The sequence below is a fragment of the Pecten maximus genome, chromosome 1 (assembly GCF_902652985.1).
Source record: "Pecten maximus chromosome 1, xPecMax1.1, whole genome shotgun sequence".
NCBI lineage: Eukaryota > Metazoa > Mollusca > Bivalvia > Pectinida > Pectinidae > Pecten > Pecten maximus.
Window position 1 is genome coordinate 31,486,224 of NC_047015.1, and position 22,204 is coordinate 31,508,427.

A 22,204-nucleotide genomic window follows, 5' to 3' on the forward strand; every position below is an offset into this window, starting at 1 on the left:
GGTGTGTGGAATATGCAGATAGGAGTTGAATTTAGTCTCATTTGAATAATGGCTTCCGACAGTGAATATGTGTTCCTACAGTCCATGTGCAGTACATTTGGGGCACCAACATCCAGTATTTAACTGGAATAAATTCCGATAATGTGATTGATTTGTGAAAATTATTTATATTTTATCATTTTACATTACTAGTATATCCTTTTGCATTTATATTCAATACGGATTTTGTGGAAGGGACGATTGTACGCCATACACTGTCTTGGACTAACAAGGTTACTTTTTACCCTAAATATAACGAAAAACGTCCAGAAAATGCCATTAAAATTCCAATAAATATTTTTAAAAATCAAAACCTTTTCATCAATTTTTAACAGTTTCTGGCATTTTTAGCTAAGATTTCATATAAACAACCGTTTGAGCCAGTATGTCATGTTCTTGAAATATTATCCAATATCTAACAATTAGGAACCTATTAAATCATGGAGAACATGCATCTCCCATTATATTCGTATTAGCATTTGTTGCATCACTGTCCTAGAAATATGGTGCAGTTTTCAAACTGGCTTAATTCGTATTCAACAGAAATTGCCACATATCAGACATAATTTCAACAGCATATATACCAGCAACATTTTTTCTCATTCATTAAAAAAAGACTCAAGTTTTTAATTGATACATTATAGCTGAATTTTAGAGACATTCCAGTGAAATAATGTCAAGATTATTATGACATCAAAATCAAATAAAAAAATGAACACAAAGTGCCTGTGATCTATGAAGTTCACATTCTTGATTAATATCTATGACTCTTGGAACAGGAGTTCACATTGTAATAGAAAGAAAACAAAAAGTCTGAGGTTAAATTATTTTTATTCAGGATTTCTTTTGATATATCAAATTGCACAAGCAAAAGCGAAGAGAAACTTTGGTACATACAACATCTATTCATGTTATACCTCCAATTCGCTAGCCTAGTGTGTTCAATAGATATACTCTCATTTTTTGAAATTCATCAAGGGTGAAAAGCGAGTATTGTATTAAACACACTTGGCTAACGAAGTTGTAGCTGCATTTATCACAGGCCTGTACCAAACTTCTGGCATTAATCCGATTAGTGGGTTTACGGTGATACATCTTTTGACTTCAATGACCTTGAAAAATATATTAAGGTCATTCATTTGAATATCAATGCATTAGTTGGCAGTCAATCATCCCAGCATTTTACTGACCAAATGTCACTCTAAGCTTTATGAGTTTTAAATAAGTTGACCCCTGCAATTCTGTCAAGGCAATTTAATTACACATATCAGGTATCCCTTCATCCCAGCATGTGACATGCCCAACCTAAGACCTCTGGACCTCTTGGTTATTGAGAAGTAGTTGTTTAAAGATTTCAGCATATTTGACCCCTGTAACCTTGAATGTAGGCCAAGGTGGCCCTTCACCCCAGTATGCTACAGGCCCAATATCAGGTTTCCGGTCCTCTTAGTTATTAAGAAGATCTTGTTAAATCATTTTAGTCTAATTGACCCCTGTGACCTTGAATTTAGGCCCCATATCAGGTCTCTGGGCCTCTAGGTTCTTGAGAAGAAATTACTTGAATGAAAAGTTGATCCAGACAGGTGAACTGTCGCGAAAGCCCTTGGAAACCAAAGAACAACAAAGTTGGGAACTTATGCCAAGTCCTTTTTTGACAAAGCATTGTCATTGTTTAGCTCAGTAAAAGCCTGAAAAACGAATTTTGAATACATGTATTACACCCCAGCAGAGAGTTTCGTGAACATCCTGATTCAAAAATCTTCACTGCTGTCTCTTGTATCGGTAATGGGTCAAAGATTCTTAATATTGTTGCTATACAATGTTATCGGTACCAATGACATCCATTACATTCTCAAAGTTATGAATACACATTTTTAAATATCACTCATCAGACTTTTTATTGACGGTAGGTTCCAAATGTTTCAATTAGGACATGAACTCCGTTGTTGTTTCGGTTAGTTTGCACTGCCCTAAAGAATAAATTGCCATTTTTCAATTTCACATCAGACTGAGAAATTGTTGTTTTGGGGAAATATTATGGAAATTCTTGGTGGTTACCTGCTAGACATTTAATTCTGTTTCAAGTCTAATTAAGATTGTTGAGACCTATTGATTTTTTTTTAGTTATAATCACTAGAAACTCAAGAAGATGGAAAAAACAAAGAACCTTTGATGTCATCCTCTGCATATAAGATGACTCTCTTACATCAAATAACATATGGCAATAAGCCTGTGTCTAATAACAAGCCCAGCCATATACTTTATGTAAAACTGATAAATTCTTTTTTTTTTAATTCTATTTCATTGTCCTGCAATAAGTTCACCCACTACTTTAAATCAAAGTGTGTTGAACCCTTGGCTTAATACATCATAAATATGGTAAATAAAGTATTTACAATGTCTAAACATCCACATAGTTTACAATATTTTTACTATAAAAAAATACATTGATTTATAAAAGATGTATTTGCATTTTGGAATGACTAACAAAAAGCATGCAAGAAATTGGCCCTACTGTAATATCATAAAAACATCACTCAAGCAATCAGATTTCTAACAATAAAATATGTCATATGGTACACCACCATTTCAACTTTTAATCCTAGTCTTCAGGAAACACCCTTTTCGCTTAAGTGACATTCTTTTCACTTGAGCAATGGGGCCTTGGTGGCCAAGTGGTTAAGGTGTCCCGACACTTTATCACTAACCCGCCACCTCTGGGTTGCGAGTTCAAGACCTACGTGGGGCAGTTGTCTGGTACTGACCGTAGGCCAGTGGTTTTTCTCCGGGTACTCCGGCTTTCCTCCACCTCCAAAACCTGGCAGGTCCTTAAAGGACCATGGCTGTTAACAGAACTTTAAACAAAACAAACCAAAACAAAAACCAAAATCAATTCATTGGAGCAAAACAAAAACAAAAAAGCAAATAATTTACGTGTGTATTAAAATGGTAGGAATAATCAATTTGTCAAATTTGTCATTAATTGTAAGGCACAGCTTTAGTACTGGAATGAAAAATCATTAATTTTTAATTCGGTTTCCCCTGCATCAATTTTTCTTTTGTTAGCAATACCTCCAAAATTATCTCCCCTACTCAGTTTTTCTTTTTCTTTTTTTTTACATTTTTCGCTAAAATTATCTCCCCTACATCAATTTTTTTATTAACAATACCTCCAAAATTATCTCCCCTAAATCAATTTTTTATTAAAATACATGTACATATATGTATCTCCAAAATTATCTCCCCTACTTTGGTTAAAATTTTTCTTTATCACTTAAATGTAGTAGATAAGATTGAAACTATTGATAAAAAATTCAATGCAGCGAAAATCAGTCCACTGTGTCTAGAACTTTGACCATAAATTTTATCATTTATCCAGCAATAAGGAAATGTCTATTATCAGGTAATGACCCAATCCATTTTAACTTGGTTCAGGAACAATGCTAATAGGCAAAATCCTCCTTTAAATTAAGTTTTTTATGTGTTCATCCCTTAGGGCTTATCACAGTACCTGATTCGATGTAATTTGTTACAAAACTTAAAAATACCTCTAAAATATTCTCTTTTACATCAACAATCACTAATATTGGCATTTTTAGTAACAAAAATTATGTGTTGTAAATCCTAATGATTGAAAAAAAAATTAAAAAAAACATCAGACACATATCAAATTCAATGACTAAACAATAAGCGTAGGTTATAAAGGCAGTAAGATGGATAAATCGGTGGGTGCTTTATTCAGTTTATAAACATATGTAGGCGTTATATAATTTGTTAATCAGCTTATTTTAGGTCTTTATCAGATCCTCATATTTTTATATCTATCCTTATCTATTCCATCATGAACTCATGAATTAAAACTTTTAAGGAAACATTTACAAAAGTGTATTTCTGGCCAGGTAACTCAAATAAATGATTAATGCATCGTCATTGGTAAAGTTAGGTTTCACTTTGATTTATTATAGTTTATTTTATGGATAACATGAAAATTATATCTAATGAAAATTACATACTGAAGAAATTAGCTAAAAATATTACATGAATTTTCTCTTTAAAAAAAGGGAGCATAAAAATAAATCACATTTATACATACAAATGTACATGTATATGTACATAGTAAAAATAAATCGACATATTTCCGGAAAAAAATGTGCATAGAAGTGAAAATCTATTATTGTGGAATGTGACTCAAAAGCAGTCTCCCTTTCACATGCCAGGAAAAGGATGTATATATGGCAATTACTGAAAAACAGTGTGAAGTCAAATAAAACATGTAAATGGACACCTATATCATGATAATATATCTTAACCTATTAATCTTGTAGGGAATTTCTATAGTGCATATGCAGAAATGTTCATGACATTCAATGAACAATTATATTATCATTACATTATGATGCTTTTTATAAGAATTTTGATCATATATAATTACAGAAACAGATCAAAAAACTTATAAAAAACACCATACAGTAATTGCTATAAACTTACATCACTATTCTTCAAATATTTATTAAGATAATTTATGAAATGTTCCGAGTTTGTTTCATTAGCATCCATCATATCGTGGACAGCAGAAGCCATCATTTCTTGGGTGCGATAAACTCTGATCCAGTCAGTTTCTGTCCACCTGCAAAAAAGGAAATCCAAAGAAACACTTAAAATAATTTCATACAATGTACTTAATTTCATGCAAATATTTCATCTTAATTTAATTTTTTTTCAAAACAGCACAGAATCTATTACATCCATAATTGAGAAGGCTTATGTAATCTAGTAATGAAGAATATACAAACATATAGGTCATGATCAGCCTCCACTTGAAATCAAGTCTTTATGAAAGTTTTAACAGTACTAAATCCTCATAATAGAAAAGAAAACAACTCCTGGCTCTTAAAAACAGGTTTTAAAGCAGAATACACTATACTCTTCAACTGCTTACAACATACCTGGTATCTGTGTCTTGACCCTTAAAAATCAAAGCTATATACAATTAACTTATTTTTCTTCTTTTTGATTATTCATTTTGTAATTCTGTTTTCTCTGAAAGTGTATAAACCCTTAATCACCAATGGATTATAAACTGTAAATAACTATTACCTATTCTTTAATTCTTCTTCCGACAAACCAAGTGATGAGAATGGTTCTGGACATCCCATATGCGAGTTATTGGCTAACTTTGGAGGGAGATGGGGCACAGATGTATCAAGCTGTCTTAGTTTCTCATTTTCCATTCTCTTGTGAATGTTTTTACATACATGACACTCAAATCCATTAAAGTAATCTGGCTTGTTGTCTTCATTAAAGATATAAAAGTTATGATCATGAGATCCCCACGGACGTTTCTTCATATAATCGACAAGTTTTTGATTTGTGACACCTCCTGTTTTTTTAAACTGCATGTATTTTTCATATTCGTCATCATTATTGTCAAGATAATTAATAAACTCTGCTAATTCCTTAGGACTTTTAAAATCATTCACCATTATGACTGTTGAGTTGTTTGGCATCCATTCTTGAGCAAAAGGAGACCCATAATAAATAGGCACAGAACCAACATGTAGTGGTCGCATTAGTTTTTCTGTCATGTAATCTTTGCAAACTGCATTTTCAAATGCCAGATGAAACTTATAGACAGAAATGAAATCAAGAAACTCATGATTTTCAAAGTTTTCTGCAGGATCTCTTAAGTGTTCTGGTAGATCTTTATTGTGTAGACAGGAACCATAAGAGTCAACTTTTACATATTTCATTAATTCCTCTACATAACTATCTCGATCAGATGGAACACCAGGATGTGATTGAGCATACAGCACTGGAGCAAGATTTCGTTTTGTCTTCTCAGAATTTTTAACATCAAGAGGGATTGGTTTACGTCTTGTAATAAATTTTAAGGAATAAATGTTTTGGGTGGTTATGGGGTAATCTGATTCACTTCGAAACGTTGCTGTGTGGTTAAAGAGAGATATGAATGGTTCCTTTGACAAGATGTAATTGTTCATAGGAGATTCTTCATGAAATAATGCCCATTCATGAGTTGATTTTCGTGGTAACGGTAACTTATCAGGAGTTATATCACTCCCGTAAAACATAATACCGCGTGTTCTTTCATCTGATAGATATCGCCGACGATTAGTTGAAAAACATGGGTGGCCTTCACAATCAATCGGAACAAGTTCATCACCTGGATGATGAGGAAACAGACCATTGGTCCACCATAGAAGGATGGGATTTTCTCCTTGTTTTTCTTTTATAGTATCAGATTCCTCATTTTCATCTGTTCCTAAATTACTTTGAAACTGCATTTCCTTGAACGGTGAGTTTGGTTGATATGCATCCTCTTGAAATTTCACAGGTACAAAAACTATGAAACATAAAACACAAAATAGTATGAAATTGCAGCCAACACTGACACTATACAAATTGGAAAACTTCATGATGACCAACAGCAATTCCCAGTCTTGCTGACACGTTCTGAATCACTAGTTGTTATACTTGGGTAATAACCTTTTTCTACTAAATCTTATAATCTGGCTGAGATCCACGTCAACAATGAGAAGATAAGGATTGCATTGCAAGTCATTCACTTCACGTGTAAACATAACCTACGTAAGTAACACGCTGCTCCCATCACACTTCCGTTTATCTTATCGGTCATTTTTGCCTGGTGTACTTTCACTTTCGTGTCAGGGGCACCGATACATGCGATCCACATCTTTAAGTACAAAGAAAATGTTTTCACTTGGAAAACTCAGTTTATATACAATTTCAAAACATATTACATGTACACGTGTATATGTTAAATGATAACTTGTAATTCTAACACGGTACAGTATTTTATTGGTAAATTTAGTAGAAAATATATACATATATATGTACCATTATGATAATAATCTATATACTGATTTTCAGATATGATTTCAAATAATATTTAATTTGACCAGCCTTATGATGGATTTTTACTAAAATACTAGTAAAGTTAATTCCTTGTATTAACACCTCGATACTCCGTAGTTGCTTTAATTGTTATTTATAGGGGTCCTAAGAAGGTTCGAGTCCCCGTAAGGTCATTGCATTTTCTCTCTCCTGTTACATCCAGTCGGCAAGAAGAACAGCATATGCCTTGATGGGATCGGGCTTCCATGGTCTCAACGGTGTAAACCCTCATAAGATTAAGACAGAAAGATGTCACAAAAATCTCCCTATTCTACAAGAAGACGCTAAATTAATAAGCAGTTACAACATCTACCAGAAAGAACAGCTGACGCAGCCGTGTACTTCTTATCTGGTCGCATCCCGATTGAAGCAACATTGCATAACAGAATTCTAAACACCCTTAGATCTGTTATGGAAGATACCACCTCAACCTTGTACAATGCAGGCAGAAGACAACTAGCGTAAAAGACACCAGCTCCCGTAGTTGGTTTGTTTGGGCATACAATATCCTGTTACACTACGGTCTTAACACAGTGTGGGACGGGTTGGAGATTCCTCCGTCAAAGGCTAAGTTGAAGAAAACAGTCACGAGCACTATCTCGCGCTTCTGGATCGAGAAACTCATAACAGAGTCTGCCCCAAAATCCACACAATCTACACCCAAATCTTCCTTCTGACTCTAGAGGCAAACCACACAATATCTGGGAAAGTGCTAGGCATGTCACCGTGAACGTCAACAAATCAGCAGTAAAGGCAAAACTTTTGACTGACACATACACTCTTCAATCTAACATATCGAAATTCAACCAGTACGAAATTTCGGGAACATGTCCGATGTGTCACTCTGGATATGAAGATAGACACCATGTTTTGCTGCTTTTCCAGACATCAAACCACATTCGGGCCAGATATCTAGGGCTGATGAATTCAAGTATTAACTGTATCATGTGTAAAGAGTCAGATGTTCCAAACCTGTGTGTTACAAGTGAGCTTACCCTACAAATCATTCTGGATTGTTCAGGGTTACATTTCATTTATGATACCAAAGGCACTAACAGTGACAGATAGAATCCCTCTCAAGGGGTCTGTGTTACGCCTTACACCAGTCTCGTGTTGCAACACTATCCTCACCATATGATCGTTTTCTTATAGGTTCATATTTCCAATCTAGAATACCTCGATGGTTATTGTTATATAGGGTTACGGTATCGACATCATGAACTTTCTTTAAGATGTGCCTATATAGTCAAGAACTATCAAGATTTCAGTGTATATAGGATTGTACATTGCCTCATAAGTTAAATGGTCATTAAGGGTGCTCTCCAGTAGTTGAATATAGGATTTTCAGCCTTTTATACTATATACGACTTCTCCATAGGATACATAGATATCTCCAATAACTCTATAGTGTGGTCACTGCTCGCGCATACGTGGTCAGCCTAAAATCCCCAATTTCAGTTCATGTTTATGATAAGAATGGGTATAGTGTATATATTCTTGAAGGACTTGCTGATAAAATCTGGAGCCACCACCCATTATCCACGTTGATATCCAACGGTTCTCCAGATATTGGAGGAATATAAAGAACAAGAACAAGGTGAGCCCCTAGACCCCTCGCCTACGGCGCTCGCATCATCACTAATTTACTGGACCCCTTCCCCCCTTTCGAAAATCCTGGATCCGCGCCTGGGAAAGATGGTTTTGTCATATTTCTTGAGGATACCTCTGAAGCTGCCTAAACAAGAAAATAAAAAAAAATGAAAATGGATGCTGTTCATATCTTAATTTCACCAGAGTCTCTGATTTCACAGAAAGTAATGAAATTAATTTTCTCTAATGTATGCTCGCGATGATCCCATGTTGTGATTGTCATTTGTGGATAGATCTAAAAACATATATATTCGTGCAACTTACTCTCTAGAAAACGATCCCGAATGATTGCAAATATTCATTTTCCGCCGGGGGCTTCGCCTCTCTGGAACTCCCTACCAGGGCGCTGCCCTGGACGTTGCCCTGGACCCGCAGGGGGGCCTTGGCGGCCCCCAGACCCCTCGCCAAAAAAAAAAAAAAAACGGCTCGCGCCTACGGCCCTCGCACTATCACTATATTATTGGACCCCCTCCCCTTTCGAAAATCCTGAATCCACGCCTGTGTTCAGTGTTGAAGACTTGAAGGAGGGATCGAGGTATGAAGTGAAACTGGACTAGCTGGGTTGAGTATGGCAAGCCAAAGTACGAAAAAAGTCCCCATTTATGGATATCAATAATTCATTTATGGATATCCACAATTCATTTATTGATTTCCATTAAAAACCATTATGATCGTCGCTTAATTATTATAAAACTGGTAAGAGTTGTCTACCTTTGACCACAGGCGCTTGCATAGAAAATAAGAATTAAAAAAATGATATCAGTGGTAGAATCTATCCATTTTAAAAATGCATCACATTTTATTTATACAATCCACTTTGTTTTCAAATTATCAACGTTTCACTCATTAATAAAATCAAAGAAGGAATTCACTTCAAATAAATAAAAGTTTTCTAGTTACAAGGCAAAACTAAGCGATAACTGTAATGCTGTGGTAATCAAACCCTGTGGATAACATATTGGCTTCTGAAAATCGTCTGCTTTTATTCCCGGAAGTGAATTGCAATGGGAATATGGTAAAACCAGGATATTGTGGACACTTATCACAAAATATTCTGTTAACAAATAACACATTTGTGATGCACTTAATCATCATACGTGGTACATATGAAATCTTACCTATTTTTGTCACTAAATAATATATTTATCTTTTATTTCTACGTTCAATTAACCAATTCTTTTAAATTATCCGATATAGCTTATCCCTGTAAGTGTTTACTTCCCACAATTCCCGTCAGCGTTACGTGGCACTATCTGCGCATGACAGCAACCGGAAGTAATAGCCAACCGTACGTGGCATCCAAAACGTAATATAAGTCGTGTCATTCTATGCGTGGTTTTATCAACTTAATTTCAGCCAACTCAAGAAATTACACCTGTTTATACCTTCATCAACAAGAAGGTCTTCCAATTCAAGCATTTTGCAGGTAAGATTGGCTCACACTTTCCAGAAATTGTCACCCGGCGAAGGTAAATATTTGGGCATGTTGTCGGTATGGTCAAGTGACGGCTGTCAGTTTCTGTTTATAGAAAAACTGTACTGTGAATGTTTAACACTGTTTTTGTAATCATCTGATGGAGTTAATTGGCGTTTGCATTATCGACAGTTTTTAATATTTATAAGAGAAATACGTCTTCTAGTCTTTTATGTTTCACTCGAATTATGCAGAAGTGTCGATTGGTAATTACTGGTTGCTGTTCGGTTGATTTCCTGTGGTTTTGAAGCACTGTACGATTTAAACGTGATAGAAGCAGCGATTTTATCCATCTTATGCACTGACATCCTCATATCAGGTTGGGGAAAACCGCCAACTGGCGTATAATTACGCCAGTTTGAGTATGGATTGATTGGTAGTGATTTTGGCTATTTTTAGTAACAAAACTATACCTCAATTGGTGTGTAAATATAACATGCAAGGTTGAGCATTATACGCAATTTGGTGATTTTCCTGAATCTGTACTGGTATGATTGATACAGATTTATTGTGTATCTGTTCAACTATTGTAATTTGCAACAAATCTGGCTGTATGCAGATTTGGCTATAGTCAAATCTGACTATACTGTGTACATAGATGTATATTTGGACATATATAAACAAATCAGCCATACTAGTCTAGTAATTAATGCAAGTTTAATTGAGTGATCAACCCAGACCAGCTGTTGCCAAGAGCAATTGCCAACACCATTAGGTGAAAACAGGTTATTCAGAAAACATGCATAGAAACATTTTCACGCAAAATTAGTTATTCACTGACGTTAATAGTGGATAAAATAATGGGATAATGTTGGCAAAAGTGAAAGTTGTCATTTTTACATATTTTGTCAGTGTTCATGTCCTGACACTTTATCACTAGCCTCCACCTCTGGGTTCGAGTTCGAAACCCTCATGGGGCATTTGCCAGGTACTGACCATAGGTCAGTTGTTTTTCTCCGGGTACATAGACTTTCCTTCCCCTCCAAAACCATGCACGTCCTTAAATGATCCTGGCTGTTGATAGGACGTTAAACAAAAACCAAATCATGGGGCTGCAGTATTCTCATTTCATGAAAGTTATTTTCACCTTCATGTGTTATCCTGTACCTATGTATTATGTCAACCTTTCAATTTTTGGGAGAAAACTGATGGGAAACACCACGTATCCACATTCATTTCCATGTCAGCAATATCCAAAACAGTAGTTGAGACGACAAGGCTTTGTATGCAGTGAGTCATGATCAATACTATCTGTCAATATTAGTGCTGGGTATTGCTAACAGAAAACTGTATCGCAGTATATCATAATATTTAAGAAAATATCACGATATTATCGATACATCGCAATATTTTTCAGCAACATTTTTACTTCTTAAATAATGTAAATCTTTCACAATAAATCTAGCAAGTCACCCGGTAATTTCACGGGCTTTTGCAGATTTAGGAGAATATTTTGCGGCCACCATCGCAGTTAGGGTACGTTGAGATGATGTGACAAATACTGCAGGCTGTTTTGAATGTTTTCTGGTATCCGTACCAGCTGTGTCATCATGATCAACTTCGATCTCCGGATGGTTGCATCGTATATATATATGTGAAAACAAGTTGGTCGTACCTCCTCCTGTATTGCGTACTTCCTGGTTATATAATGTGCAAGATACAATATCCTTAAGTAGTTTTTTATCGACTTCCTTCATTAAGTAAAATTGCCATATTCTGCTCTTAGTGTTCGTTTTTTTGACGTACTTCACATTCTGTGCATTTTCATTCGCCATGCTTGCTTTGATTCAAAGTGAGGACCATCCAAGTCATATCGAGGCTTGCAATATGCTACATACTGTTAAAGCGTCTGACTGATCACGAACGAAAGTGATAGGAAAGTGAAACCAAAAAAAAAACAGAAAAAAAGTTTTGCAATTACAGGTATTGCACTGACCTACTCTTATCATGATAAACCGGTTTATCGATAATATCGCTCAGCAGTCAGCACTAGTCAATAGGTGGCGTCTGAGCTATATGAAGGCAGAGACATATATTGAGAGATTGGCTACTCTCTATTTGCCCCTATGTCTACAATCCTTTGCGGTCGCTCGGTTCAGTCTTCACCTGACGCCTTATTGGAGAAAACTTGAAAACCAGACACATTATTATGGATAATTTCTATTTGAAGTCATCACCCAGATCCAATGATGTGCTTTAATTTTATTAAGATCAAAGTGCAGAAGTGTCATCAATATGAAATATATCACAATTTACTATCAAAGTGTTTGTATTTTGAGTATGAAAGTCAAGCACACCGCAGGGAAGATCGGCGAGAATCTCCAATTTTCGAAAAGTCCCTATGGGGTTTTCGAAAATACGGATAAATGACAACAATGTGCATGATAAACAAGACCATATCCCATAAGTATGATAGTTTTTGGATAATGAAGTAACTTTTGTAGTGCCCTACATAAAACGATGTGCTTTTTATGTGCGTTTAAAATTGACAATGTTTTGGTCTCAAGTGACCTATTCCAATCGCCTTTTGTCCGTCCCTAAACAATTTATATTTTCAACTTCTTCTCCAAAACCGCTGAACAAAATTCAATGAAATGTGGCAGGAAGTTCTATGGCTAAAGGTCAACCAAAATTGTGAATTATATGGCCCCTGTAAACTTTAATATAGTTTCTATAGGGAAATCTAATTCTAATTTTTGACTATTATTTGTTGGAATTCTATTGGAATTCATTTTAACTTGGTTAACATTATCAGCATGGGATGACAGCTCGATGGTATGCACATGTTGGCCCTGACTGACCCCTTGGACTGATGAGTGGGGCCAAAAAGGGTCAATTAAATTAACTGAAATATTTCGAAACTCAGGTGACCGTCAGGGCCAAGGCTTTTTCTTAGGGCTTTCTGGTGCCGATAATGGGCCCCATTCCCAATTGAAATTATTTCCTATTTAGGCCAAATTCCTATAATTAACAGTTTACTCCTTGACTTATCTAAGGGTTAAGATTTTGGGATCGTCCATTTCAAATCAATTGTATCAAAGAAGCAATAACAGTGACATCACAGACACTACAATTTAAATCATGTAACTTGCCATATCTAGTATGTTTTTTAAACTAAACAACCTTTTTTGATTGTCATGATTTTTTTTAATGCTGAATTGCATAGTACAGATGTTTTCTTTATAGGATGAAACACATTTATTGGACGAATTATTTTGTGGATTAGGTTATTTAATCTTAGTATGAAAATATAATATGCCGATTACTTTTCATTTGTTTTGTTTTTTTAAATTGCAGCTAAATGAGTTATACCTGATTATGACACAATGAATCCACAATTCCCCGGAAACCAAGGCCAGATGCCGCCCACAGGGTATGGTGCCCCTCCCATGGGTGGACAGCGACCTCCAATGGCAGGTCAACCAATGTACAATGGCACAGGTCAGCAGGGCCCACCTAGTGGTTAGTATTGTTCAATTGTTTGTTAACTTTTATTCATTTCATATATATAATTCATGAAAGCTGTTTTGCAACTGAATTTCTGATTCAGCAAGAGTGAATGTTTTCAACCACTAGCAAATGGCTTTAACATTTAGTTCACGTTAATTATGTGATGTGTTTAAAACTTATTGTTCAATTATTTGTCATAAACCATGTACAATGTATCTGAACAAAAATAGACTTGTATCATGAATATCAAGTGAACTAACATACCACTGAAATATCTGGAATATCAAGTTCTTCATACTTGAATTGAATTTTTTTTTTTTTTTTTTTTTACATATTATGCTATAATTTCCTTTTCATTGCTTAAGGTTTCCCTGGTGGGCCACCAAAACCTAATAATGCTTTGGGCCCAGGACAAAGCCAGTTTAGACCTATGGCAAATGGACCACAGCCTGGTGGCTTCCCGGGAGGAGGTCCCCAAGGAGACATCAACTATGGTGCACAAAGGTAGTATATTTATCACGAACACATTTTGTGAATTATATCAACCCAATGGGGAACTGTGTAATTACTGAATAATGATCTGTGAAATTCATTGTCCTGGTATACATACTTAATAGTATATAAAAGTTTATAAATCATTATAAGCAACAGCTATCTGTGCTGTCTGATTAATCTATTAAGCAGAAAAATGTTGATGTCAATTCTGAATAGGTGAATTTTACAATATAATGATTTTATTCAATTGTCTGATGATGGTAGAGGTACTATCTTTTATATAATTTTTAGGTTAACACTAGACATTCAAAATCATCTATCAGTAATCAAAGCTTCCAGCTAATATTCAGCAGTATTTTTCTTATTCAAAGCAATATTTTTACTTATTCCAAGAATAAGTGATGAAAGAACAACAACAAAAATAAAGGGTGAACCTGTCGTTGATCTAAAACTAATTTGAAAGAAACAAACATCATTTTCATATTTGATGCAGTCCATTACATTCTTAAAAATTATAAACATTCATTTCTGTACACATACTCTGTATTGCTAAATGGAATCAAAGAAAACGTGCATTTAAATGTAATTACTGGTAAGAGTTTCTAAGAATTTTAGTTTGATGCAGTCAGGGCTGTATCTCTTGATATTTATTACCCAATATTTATATGCATCATGTACAAAAACGAATTTCAACCTGTAACATGTAAGTTACACACTTAACTTGATATGTAACCTTAGGTTGATAAAAAAAGATTTCATTATCAAAAATAATATGTTTTTTCATTCATGTCAAAGTACATATCACACCTATTTCACCTGAGTTGAAATTTGGCTTATCTTTTGTATATATATATATATATATATAACATAGTAACACAAATGAAGAAGGCAGACAACTTTGTGAGTTTGATGCCCTGACCGGGTCTCAAACTCACGATCTTCGGCACCCAATCGCCTATCCAGAAATACCCGCAACTTGTACCGCTACGCCACATTGGCGTTCTTATATATATATATATATATATGCATGGAAAAATTCTTTTCTATTTTTCAAATATTCATACTGATTTTAACAGAGGACCAGTACCACCCATGGTAGGAAAGCCTTTACAAGGACCACCCCAGAATATCCCTAACTCTACAGGTCCCTCAAACTCCATGATGGGCCCTGGGGCTGGCCCCAACATGATGGGACCTGGGCAACAGCCCCCTAATTCCATGATGGGAGGAACATCAGGGACACCCCCTAATTCTATGATGGGACACAGTGCTCCACCCAACATGATGGGTTCTGGAGCCAGGCCTGCTAACCCAATGATGGGGAATCCAAACATGATGGGCCCAGTGGCATCACAAGGTGGCCAGTTCCGGCCCCCCACCCCGGGACAGGGACAATTCTCTGGTGGACTTCCTCCTAACTCCACACAGCAGGTTAGTGATCAAAATGTACAGTTTGTAATGTTTCTTGCTTTATTTTGAATGTCAAGTAGAATTCATTTAATCTGTTGGTAAATAACAGCTGGATTTTAGTGCACATTTGTTTGGTCTTATATGTCCCCTACCAGTGTAACCGGAATGGGAGGGGGGGGGCTATAGGTTTTCTCCCTGTCGGTCTGTCTGTCATTCCAGCGACTCAGTTTTCCGCAATTTTCTTAGCCATGCTTCAAGGTGTGTGGGGGAAAGTTGGTATGTAACTTAAGGATGAGTAGCTACAGATCAAGTTTGAGTTTCAAGTTTATTTTTGGGTCAAGGTTACTGTTTTTATCGGGGGGGCCAATAGGGGCATGTATTGCTTTAGCAATACCCACCATGCTTGTTTAATATTGTTACCTAGTTATCACTTAGATCTGTCATGTGTGCAAGAACTTGGCATGCACTATTGAGGTAAAATCATCCCGTTACACTCTCTTGACTGATGTTCAAAGTCATTATTCTTATCCCTGATTTCAATTTGGACCCAAATTATTTTTTTCAGGTGACAAATCAGATGGGTGGTATGACTGTATCGGATCAGCCTCGACCAATGGATGTAAGTCTAAGATATTCATTTTTCATCCTTTATAGATAGTATTTCCCAAATTCTTGGTCATTTAACATTATCATATATCTGTTAAACAATTAATTCAAGAATCATGATACATGTAAAAAAAAAATGTTATAAAAATTTATATTTAACAGCTTAAGAAAATAAAAAATGCATTGGGATTTTATTAATATTTCTGGGGAAAAACCCACCATATAATTCAAATGAATATGTTTTTGTTAGATGTCTGGAAGTCGCGGTGTTCCTCCAACAGGCCCAGGAAATGCTCCACCCACTAATTTTGGACAATATACACAGGGTGGTCCCCCTTCTGGACCACCTTCAGGGCCATCTATTGGGTATGGCGCAGGAGCTCCGCCTAAACCACAGACCTCTACTGCAGCTGGTTTCCCCCATGCACCAGCAGGGCCAGCAACTTCAGTGCCAGGTGGAGGGTTTCCAAGTCAGGGTCCCCCATCATCAATGCAAGGAGGATTCCCAAACCAGGGTCCCCCATCATCAATGCCAGGAGGATTCCCCAATCAGGGTCCCCCATCATCAATGCCAGGAGGATTCCCCAATCAGGGTCCCCCATCATCAATGCCAGGAGGATTCCCCAATCAGGGTCCTCCGTCTTCAATGCCTGGAGGATTCCCCAACCAGGGTCCCCCATCTTCAATGTCAGGAGGATTCCCCAATCAGGGCCCTCCTACCTCAATGCAAGGAGGACACCCTCCTTCTGGGCTCCCTTCTAGTCAATATGGTGGCATGCCCCCCATGCCATCCCAGCAGACACCACCATCATCTGCTGGACCCATGTCTGGGCCCCCAGGAAGGGGCCAGCAGTATATGGGTGGAACCATGCCGGGAACAACCTTCCCTCCACAGACAGGTTTCTCAGGTACAGGAGGACAACACATGCCAGCTCCTGGTGGAATTCAGCAACCTGCTCCAAGAAAACTTGACCCAGACCAGATGCCTAGCCCAGTAAGTGTATCAGAATGCCATTGCTTGGTTAGTCTAAATATTTAGGAAGTCTTGGTAAGCAGCTATGGTTACAGATTTAAAAAAGGAATGAAAATGTACTTTAGATATTGCACGAAACTAAAACTATGAAGTTGAAAACAGTGTTAAATTCTTATTGTAGTATTCAATTATTCTGTGTATGAATATATGGCAGGATAATTGGGGTTGGAATGGTTTTGGCTCACATAAAAATCATACATAACACCTCCTCCCACCACTTTTATATTTAGTCCTTCATCATTTGTATTTAAGAATGGACTTGAAACTTCAAATATGAAATCAGTCAATCACTGACACATAATTTTAAAGAAGTGAAGCGTAAATTACATGTTAATTTTTTTTCACTGTCTATAGATACAGGTGATAGAAGATGATGAGGCCAACAAAGGGGGAATGTTTTCCACACTGGAAAGGGGCGTTGCCCCACCACTGGTGACTACACAATTTACCGTCCAAGATCAAGGTCAGACTCTTAAAGATGACTTAGTTCAGTAATTTCTTATGCTGGTTTTGTGTAGTAACATTTTTCAGCTGGAATTATGTGATGGGAAAAGAAGTAAATACATGAAACAAAAAAAAAACAAAAAAATTTGTTGAAAGTTTAGTATTGTCTTATGTCAGAGCAATGTTAAATAATGAAATAAAAAGAATTGTCTTTCTTTTTTTTAAATTACACTGTATTATTAATTCCAACATTAATTGAAGATTTGTCACTTGTAATTTTTCAGGTAACTGTAATCCACGTTTTATGAGGTCAACCACTTATACCATACCATGTACTGCAGACCTCCTCAAGACAAGTCACATACCATTAGCTCTTACTATATCTCCATTTGCTAAACTCAACGTTGGAGAGGTAACTCTTGTTTCATTACTGCATGGACATCAGGGTTTTTTTTTCTGAAATAATTTATTTGAAATTATGATAAAGATAATATGAAAATAATAAAATGGAATAATTTTGCTTTTTTCACTATTTTAACAAAAAAAATCATTTTAGGTAGTTCATGTACACAAAGGGAAAAAAAAAAAACTTTTTTTAGCTAAAACTTTGTGACCTAAATCAATCTAATTCATTCAGTAAGAAATTAGATGTTATTTTTAATCGACACATTCGACTTACATCCTAATAAATTGTCTTTACAGAACCCACCCCCGATTGTCAATTTGGGAGAGGTTGGACCAGTACGTTGTAAGAGGTGCAAGGCTTACATGAATCCATTCATGATGTTTATTGATGGAGGGAGAAGGTTCCAGTGTGTGTTCTGTGGAGCACAAACAGATGGTACGTAATTAACGAAATTCTGAATCTCTCCTAGTGTTCACTGAAAATGCAATCACAAGGCTGATCTTGTAGTCCGATGTAAAATTTAAGAGAGTGAAATTGTATACTCATAATGGCCCTGTCACACTGTTGCGTATCATACTAGCGTATGCCAGCGTATGAAAAATTATCACTCATACGCTGGTATACGCTGACATACGCTAGGGGTACGTTAGGCATAGGTTGTATACATTTCAAACACGCTGACATACGCTGAGGCAGAAATAAATTTTTGAGCATGTTCAAAAATTTTGTGCGTATGCAGACGTATGGTTAATACGCTAGGCATACGCTGAATACGCTAGAGGTACGATATAGGTATGTTACTCATAGGTCGAGTACGCTGGACATAAGTTGCCATACATTGGTGGAAGGTGTATGGTGCAACGTATATAGACATCTTGGCGTATGCCTGACAATTGAGTAACGTATTTAACGCACAACTATATTTCAAGGGCTTTTTGTGCTTATGAATTTTCATATGCAACTGATACGTTTCTCTGATACGCAACAGTGTGACAGGGCCATGATCAACTATGTTATTACTGTCAGGGCAGTCTTTACTTCAAACACTGCACAGTAATTGTTTGAAGATAAGATGGCTTGAGAGTATTATAATTCATTTTATTGATGTTAATTGATCACCACACTCACTGAAAGGTCACTTGTTTTAAGACTCTTTGTTATAAATAATTGTAGTATGTTATTAAAATTTAAAGAAAAATCTTATTGAAATTAACACTGTAGTGCCTTCATAACTTTTTGTAGAAATCTCACAAATTTGTATAGCCTTTGTTATACCCTGTTATACCACGAGTAAAGATCCTAGGAATTTTTTGTATTCAAAATTTACTTTATAATTGACAACAGTGCCACCTGAGTACTTCCAACACCTTGACCATACGGGTAGAAGAGTCGACGCATACGACAGGCCAGAACTTTGTCTTGGCTCCTATGAATTTGTTGCCACTAAAGACTATTGCAAAGTAAGTATTCCATCATGCTTACAATGAAAAATATTCTGCAACCCCGTGTCCAGTCAAAGTATTTATTATATTGGCAATTTTTCACAAAGTATGAAGGGACTTTATCAGATGGTGGGTATCCAAATTGTCCTGGGTCCGTTGTCCGTCAGTCAAATGCCGTAAACAATCCTTGTTATCACTATTTCTTGAAAAGTACTGGAGGGATATTTCTCAAACTCATGCGTAGGTTCCCCTTGGTCTCTATTTGTGCCAATTCAGTTAGGATTTTTTGTCAGAAAAACAAAATGGCCAATGGGCAGCCAGCTCAGATTTTGAGAATTGAAGTTTGTTATTGCTATTTCTTGAAAATGACTGCAGGGATATTCCTCAAACTTCATTCGAAGGGTTTCCTTGGTCCCTAGTTGTGCAAATTCAATTTATATTTTTAATCTGAAAAATAAAATGGCCGACAGGTGGCCAGCTTGGATTTTGAGAATTGAAGTTTGTCAACAGTATTTCTTGAAAAGAACTTAAGGGATGTTTCTTCATATGTACGTTCCAATTGTTCTTGTTATCAGATTGATAAGAGGAAAAGAAGAAAGAATGGAAATGTAGAGAGAGGATCAGTCTGACATAAAATCAATAAAGATCATTCAATGGTGGCACCAAGATCCCTCTAAAAGAAACCCATACTAATAGATCTAATTAATATGTTTAATGAAATGTTTAATGAAATGTGTTTGTACGTGCAATCTTGAAAGCTGATACTGTTCAAGGGACATTTAATAAATTTTGCCATTACCCATTAGTGTCCTAAATCAAATGTATTTTGATTTATATTATTCAAGTTTCTTATTGCAATCCTTCCCCTTGGCAAAAACACACTTTCACAATTGAATTATATCCATGACTTCAATGTTGGTAAACCAGAGAGACACTGGAATATCACAAAATGTAGTGCCAAGGCATATACAGTGCTTAATTGTTGTTTGTTCAAATGGTGCCAATTTACATTTACATTTATTTTGCAAAAACTCATGATTTCAAACATTTTCCTATTAAGTGCTGAAGAAATAGTCCGGACTTTCTAAGTAAAGTGAATAAATACTAGGAATTCATAATGAAAATAATCTTGATTTGTGATGTTAATGATTTGATTGTAACTTATTTTAACAGAATGGCACGCTACCTAATGCCCCTGCCTTCATCTTCATGATTGATGTTTCCTACAACAGTGTAAAAAGTGGTCTTGTTCATCTGTTGTGTAAATCCCTCAAGGAAGAAATTCTTGTCAACTTACCAAAGTAAGTATCTATAAGAAAATTGATCTCATGTGTAAGTCTTTAATTAAGAAATTATATATTTTGAAATCCCCAGGAAAGTTATTTATTGGCCTATAAGATAGGTTCATTATGATTTTTCCTGTACTTCTACTATATACCTTATATCGAGTATTATGGTTATTTTCATAATCGTGATCCAATTTGAAGTCATTGAGACAGAGTCATTTATTCATATAATTTCATTAAAAGCATAATAAAGATTTTAAAATATATATATAAAAAATAGGATGGAAACACTTTAGAGATGATTTTGATGTACAATATTTCTATAATTCTATTTTCATCAATGACATTTTGATGATTTTATATCACAGGGAAGTTGGTGCAGAGGAATCAGAAATACGTGTGGGATTTGTCACATATGCTAAAGAAATTCACTTTTATAATGTCAAGGTAAGAATTGTTGCATGACTGTAAATAGACAGGAGGAAATCAGTATTAAGGATCCTATTTTAAGACAGATTTTTTTTATATCAAAGAACATTTTATCATTGTGCTGTCCACATGTCTGCCAGTCTTATCTGTAGTTTTCAACTAAATCTTTTAAAAAAATTCATATATGAGGATCATGTACATGTCATAAAATTCAGAAGTTACATTAGATTTTATGGTCATAGGATGGCAATCCCTCCCAACAAATTATGTAAGCAGAAAAAAATAGTTAGGCCATATGAAATTAATTAGTTGGTTCCCAGTTTTTTAATAAAATAAGACAAGGGAGGGAGGTATTTTTTTGTATACAAAACAGATGAGTGCAATTATTTGGTATTTTTCATTCACATCAAAATGAAACATTTTAATAATGCTTTGAAGCAACTTGCTTTGTTCATTAAATCAACAAGAAGCAGCAAAATTTTCACACACAAACACCGAAATGTATAGTTCTTCCATTGTACAAGTTTCCGAAAATCACCCGAGTATCCTTTCAGAATCTGCACGGATATCCGTCGTCCACGTGGAGATGGTCAGCCATTTGTATCAACTAGCTAGGTCTCTTAAGCATTTGCATTGTAACTGCTTTTTGTTCAAACGCTTGAAATATCGGCGAGACTAAAGTGTTAACCGGAATGCAGAACAATTTTTCCAGATTTTTCTCCCCGAGTTACAGGTGCATTAGTGCTATTTTATTTTATTGTTTTTGCGATAGAATAGGTAATAAGGCTACATTTTTTTGGATGTGGGCGGGCCTGAGAACCAATTCATTTCTTTTTAATGGCCTTACCAACTAGTGCTTTTGTTTCCCATTTCCATTCATCCAAGAAATGATTTAAAATTATTCTTGCCATTCCAGCAAAATATCTAAATACCCAATATAGTGATTTTTTTGGCATGGATTTGGGGCTGAATACAGGCCCCTTCCCCTGAAGAAATTTTGCTGTATTTCCCTAATTTTTAGTTCATATTTTCCCAATCAGAAATTGTAAGTTTCCTCGTATTAATAAATATGAAGAAATGTTTATTATAATACATTTCACATAATGT

At 35.6% G+C, this 22,204-nt stretch overlaps 2 protein-coding genes across 4 annotated transcripts in view; one reads left to right on the forward strand and one right to left on the reverse strand.

Moving 5' to 3' along the window:
- Positions 1-851: 851 nt before the first annotated feature.
- LOC117330358 (alpha-(1,3)-fucosyltransferase 11-like) lies at positions 852-6,630 on the reverse strand. Of its 2 annotated transcripts, XR_004533327.1 has the most exons (3): positions 5,137-6,630; positions 1,226-4,666; positions 852-956 (listed from the first exon to the last, which is right to left on the reverse strand). XR_004533327.1 is itself a non-coding variant. In XM_033888583.1 (2 exons), the coding sequence occupies exons 1-2, from the start codon at positions 6,471-6,473 to the stop codon at positions 4,516-4,518; spliced, it is 1,488 nt and encodes a 495-aa protein (XP_033744474.1). In that variant the 5' UTR covers positions 6,474-6,630; the 3' UTR covers positions 854-4,515. The 2 variants fall into 2 exon arrangements, 1 of the variants encoding a protein (XP_033744474.1); XM_033888583.1 differs by having other exon boundaries at positions 854-4,666.
- A 3,236-nt stretch (positions 6,631-9,866) lies between these two features.
- Positions 9,867-22,204, forward strand: part of LOC117330391 (protein transport protein Sec24C-like) — a 28,451-nt gene continuing 16,113 nt past the window's right edge. Inside the window, exons 1-12 of one of the 2 annotated variants that reach the window (XM_033888662.1) lie at positions 9,867-10,048; positions 13,394-13,558; positions 13,912-14,050; positions 15,118-15,472; positions 16,017-16,070; positions 16,308-17,051; positions 17,445-17,553; positions 17,819-17,946; positions 18,237-18,375; positions 19,285-19,400; positions 20,556-20,683; positions 21,037-21,115. In XM_033888662.1, coding sequence (XP_033744553.1) covers positions 13,423-13,558; positions 13,912-14,050; positions 15,118-15,472; positions 16,017-16,070; positions 16,308-17,051; positions 17,445-17,553; positions 17,819-17,946; positions 18,237-18,375; positions 19,285-19,400; positions 20,556-20,683; positions 21,037-21,115 — 2,127 coding nt within the window. In that variant the 5' untranslated portion in view covers positions 9,867-10,048; positions 13,394-13,422. The remainder of the gene's footprint in view (positions 10,049-13,393; positions 13,559-13,911; positions 14,051-15,117; positions 15,473-16,016; positions 16,071-16,307; positions 17,052-17,444; positions 17,554-17,818; positions 17,947-18,236; positions 18,376-19,284; positions 19,401-20,555; positions 20,684-21,036; positions 21,116-22,204) is intronic. The other variant, XM_033888654.1, reaches the window with a different exon arrangement.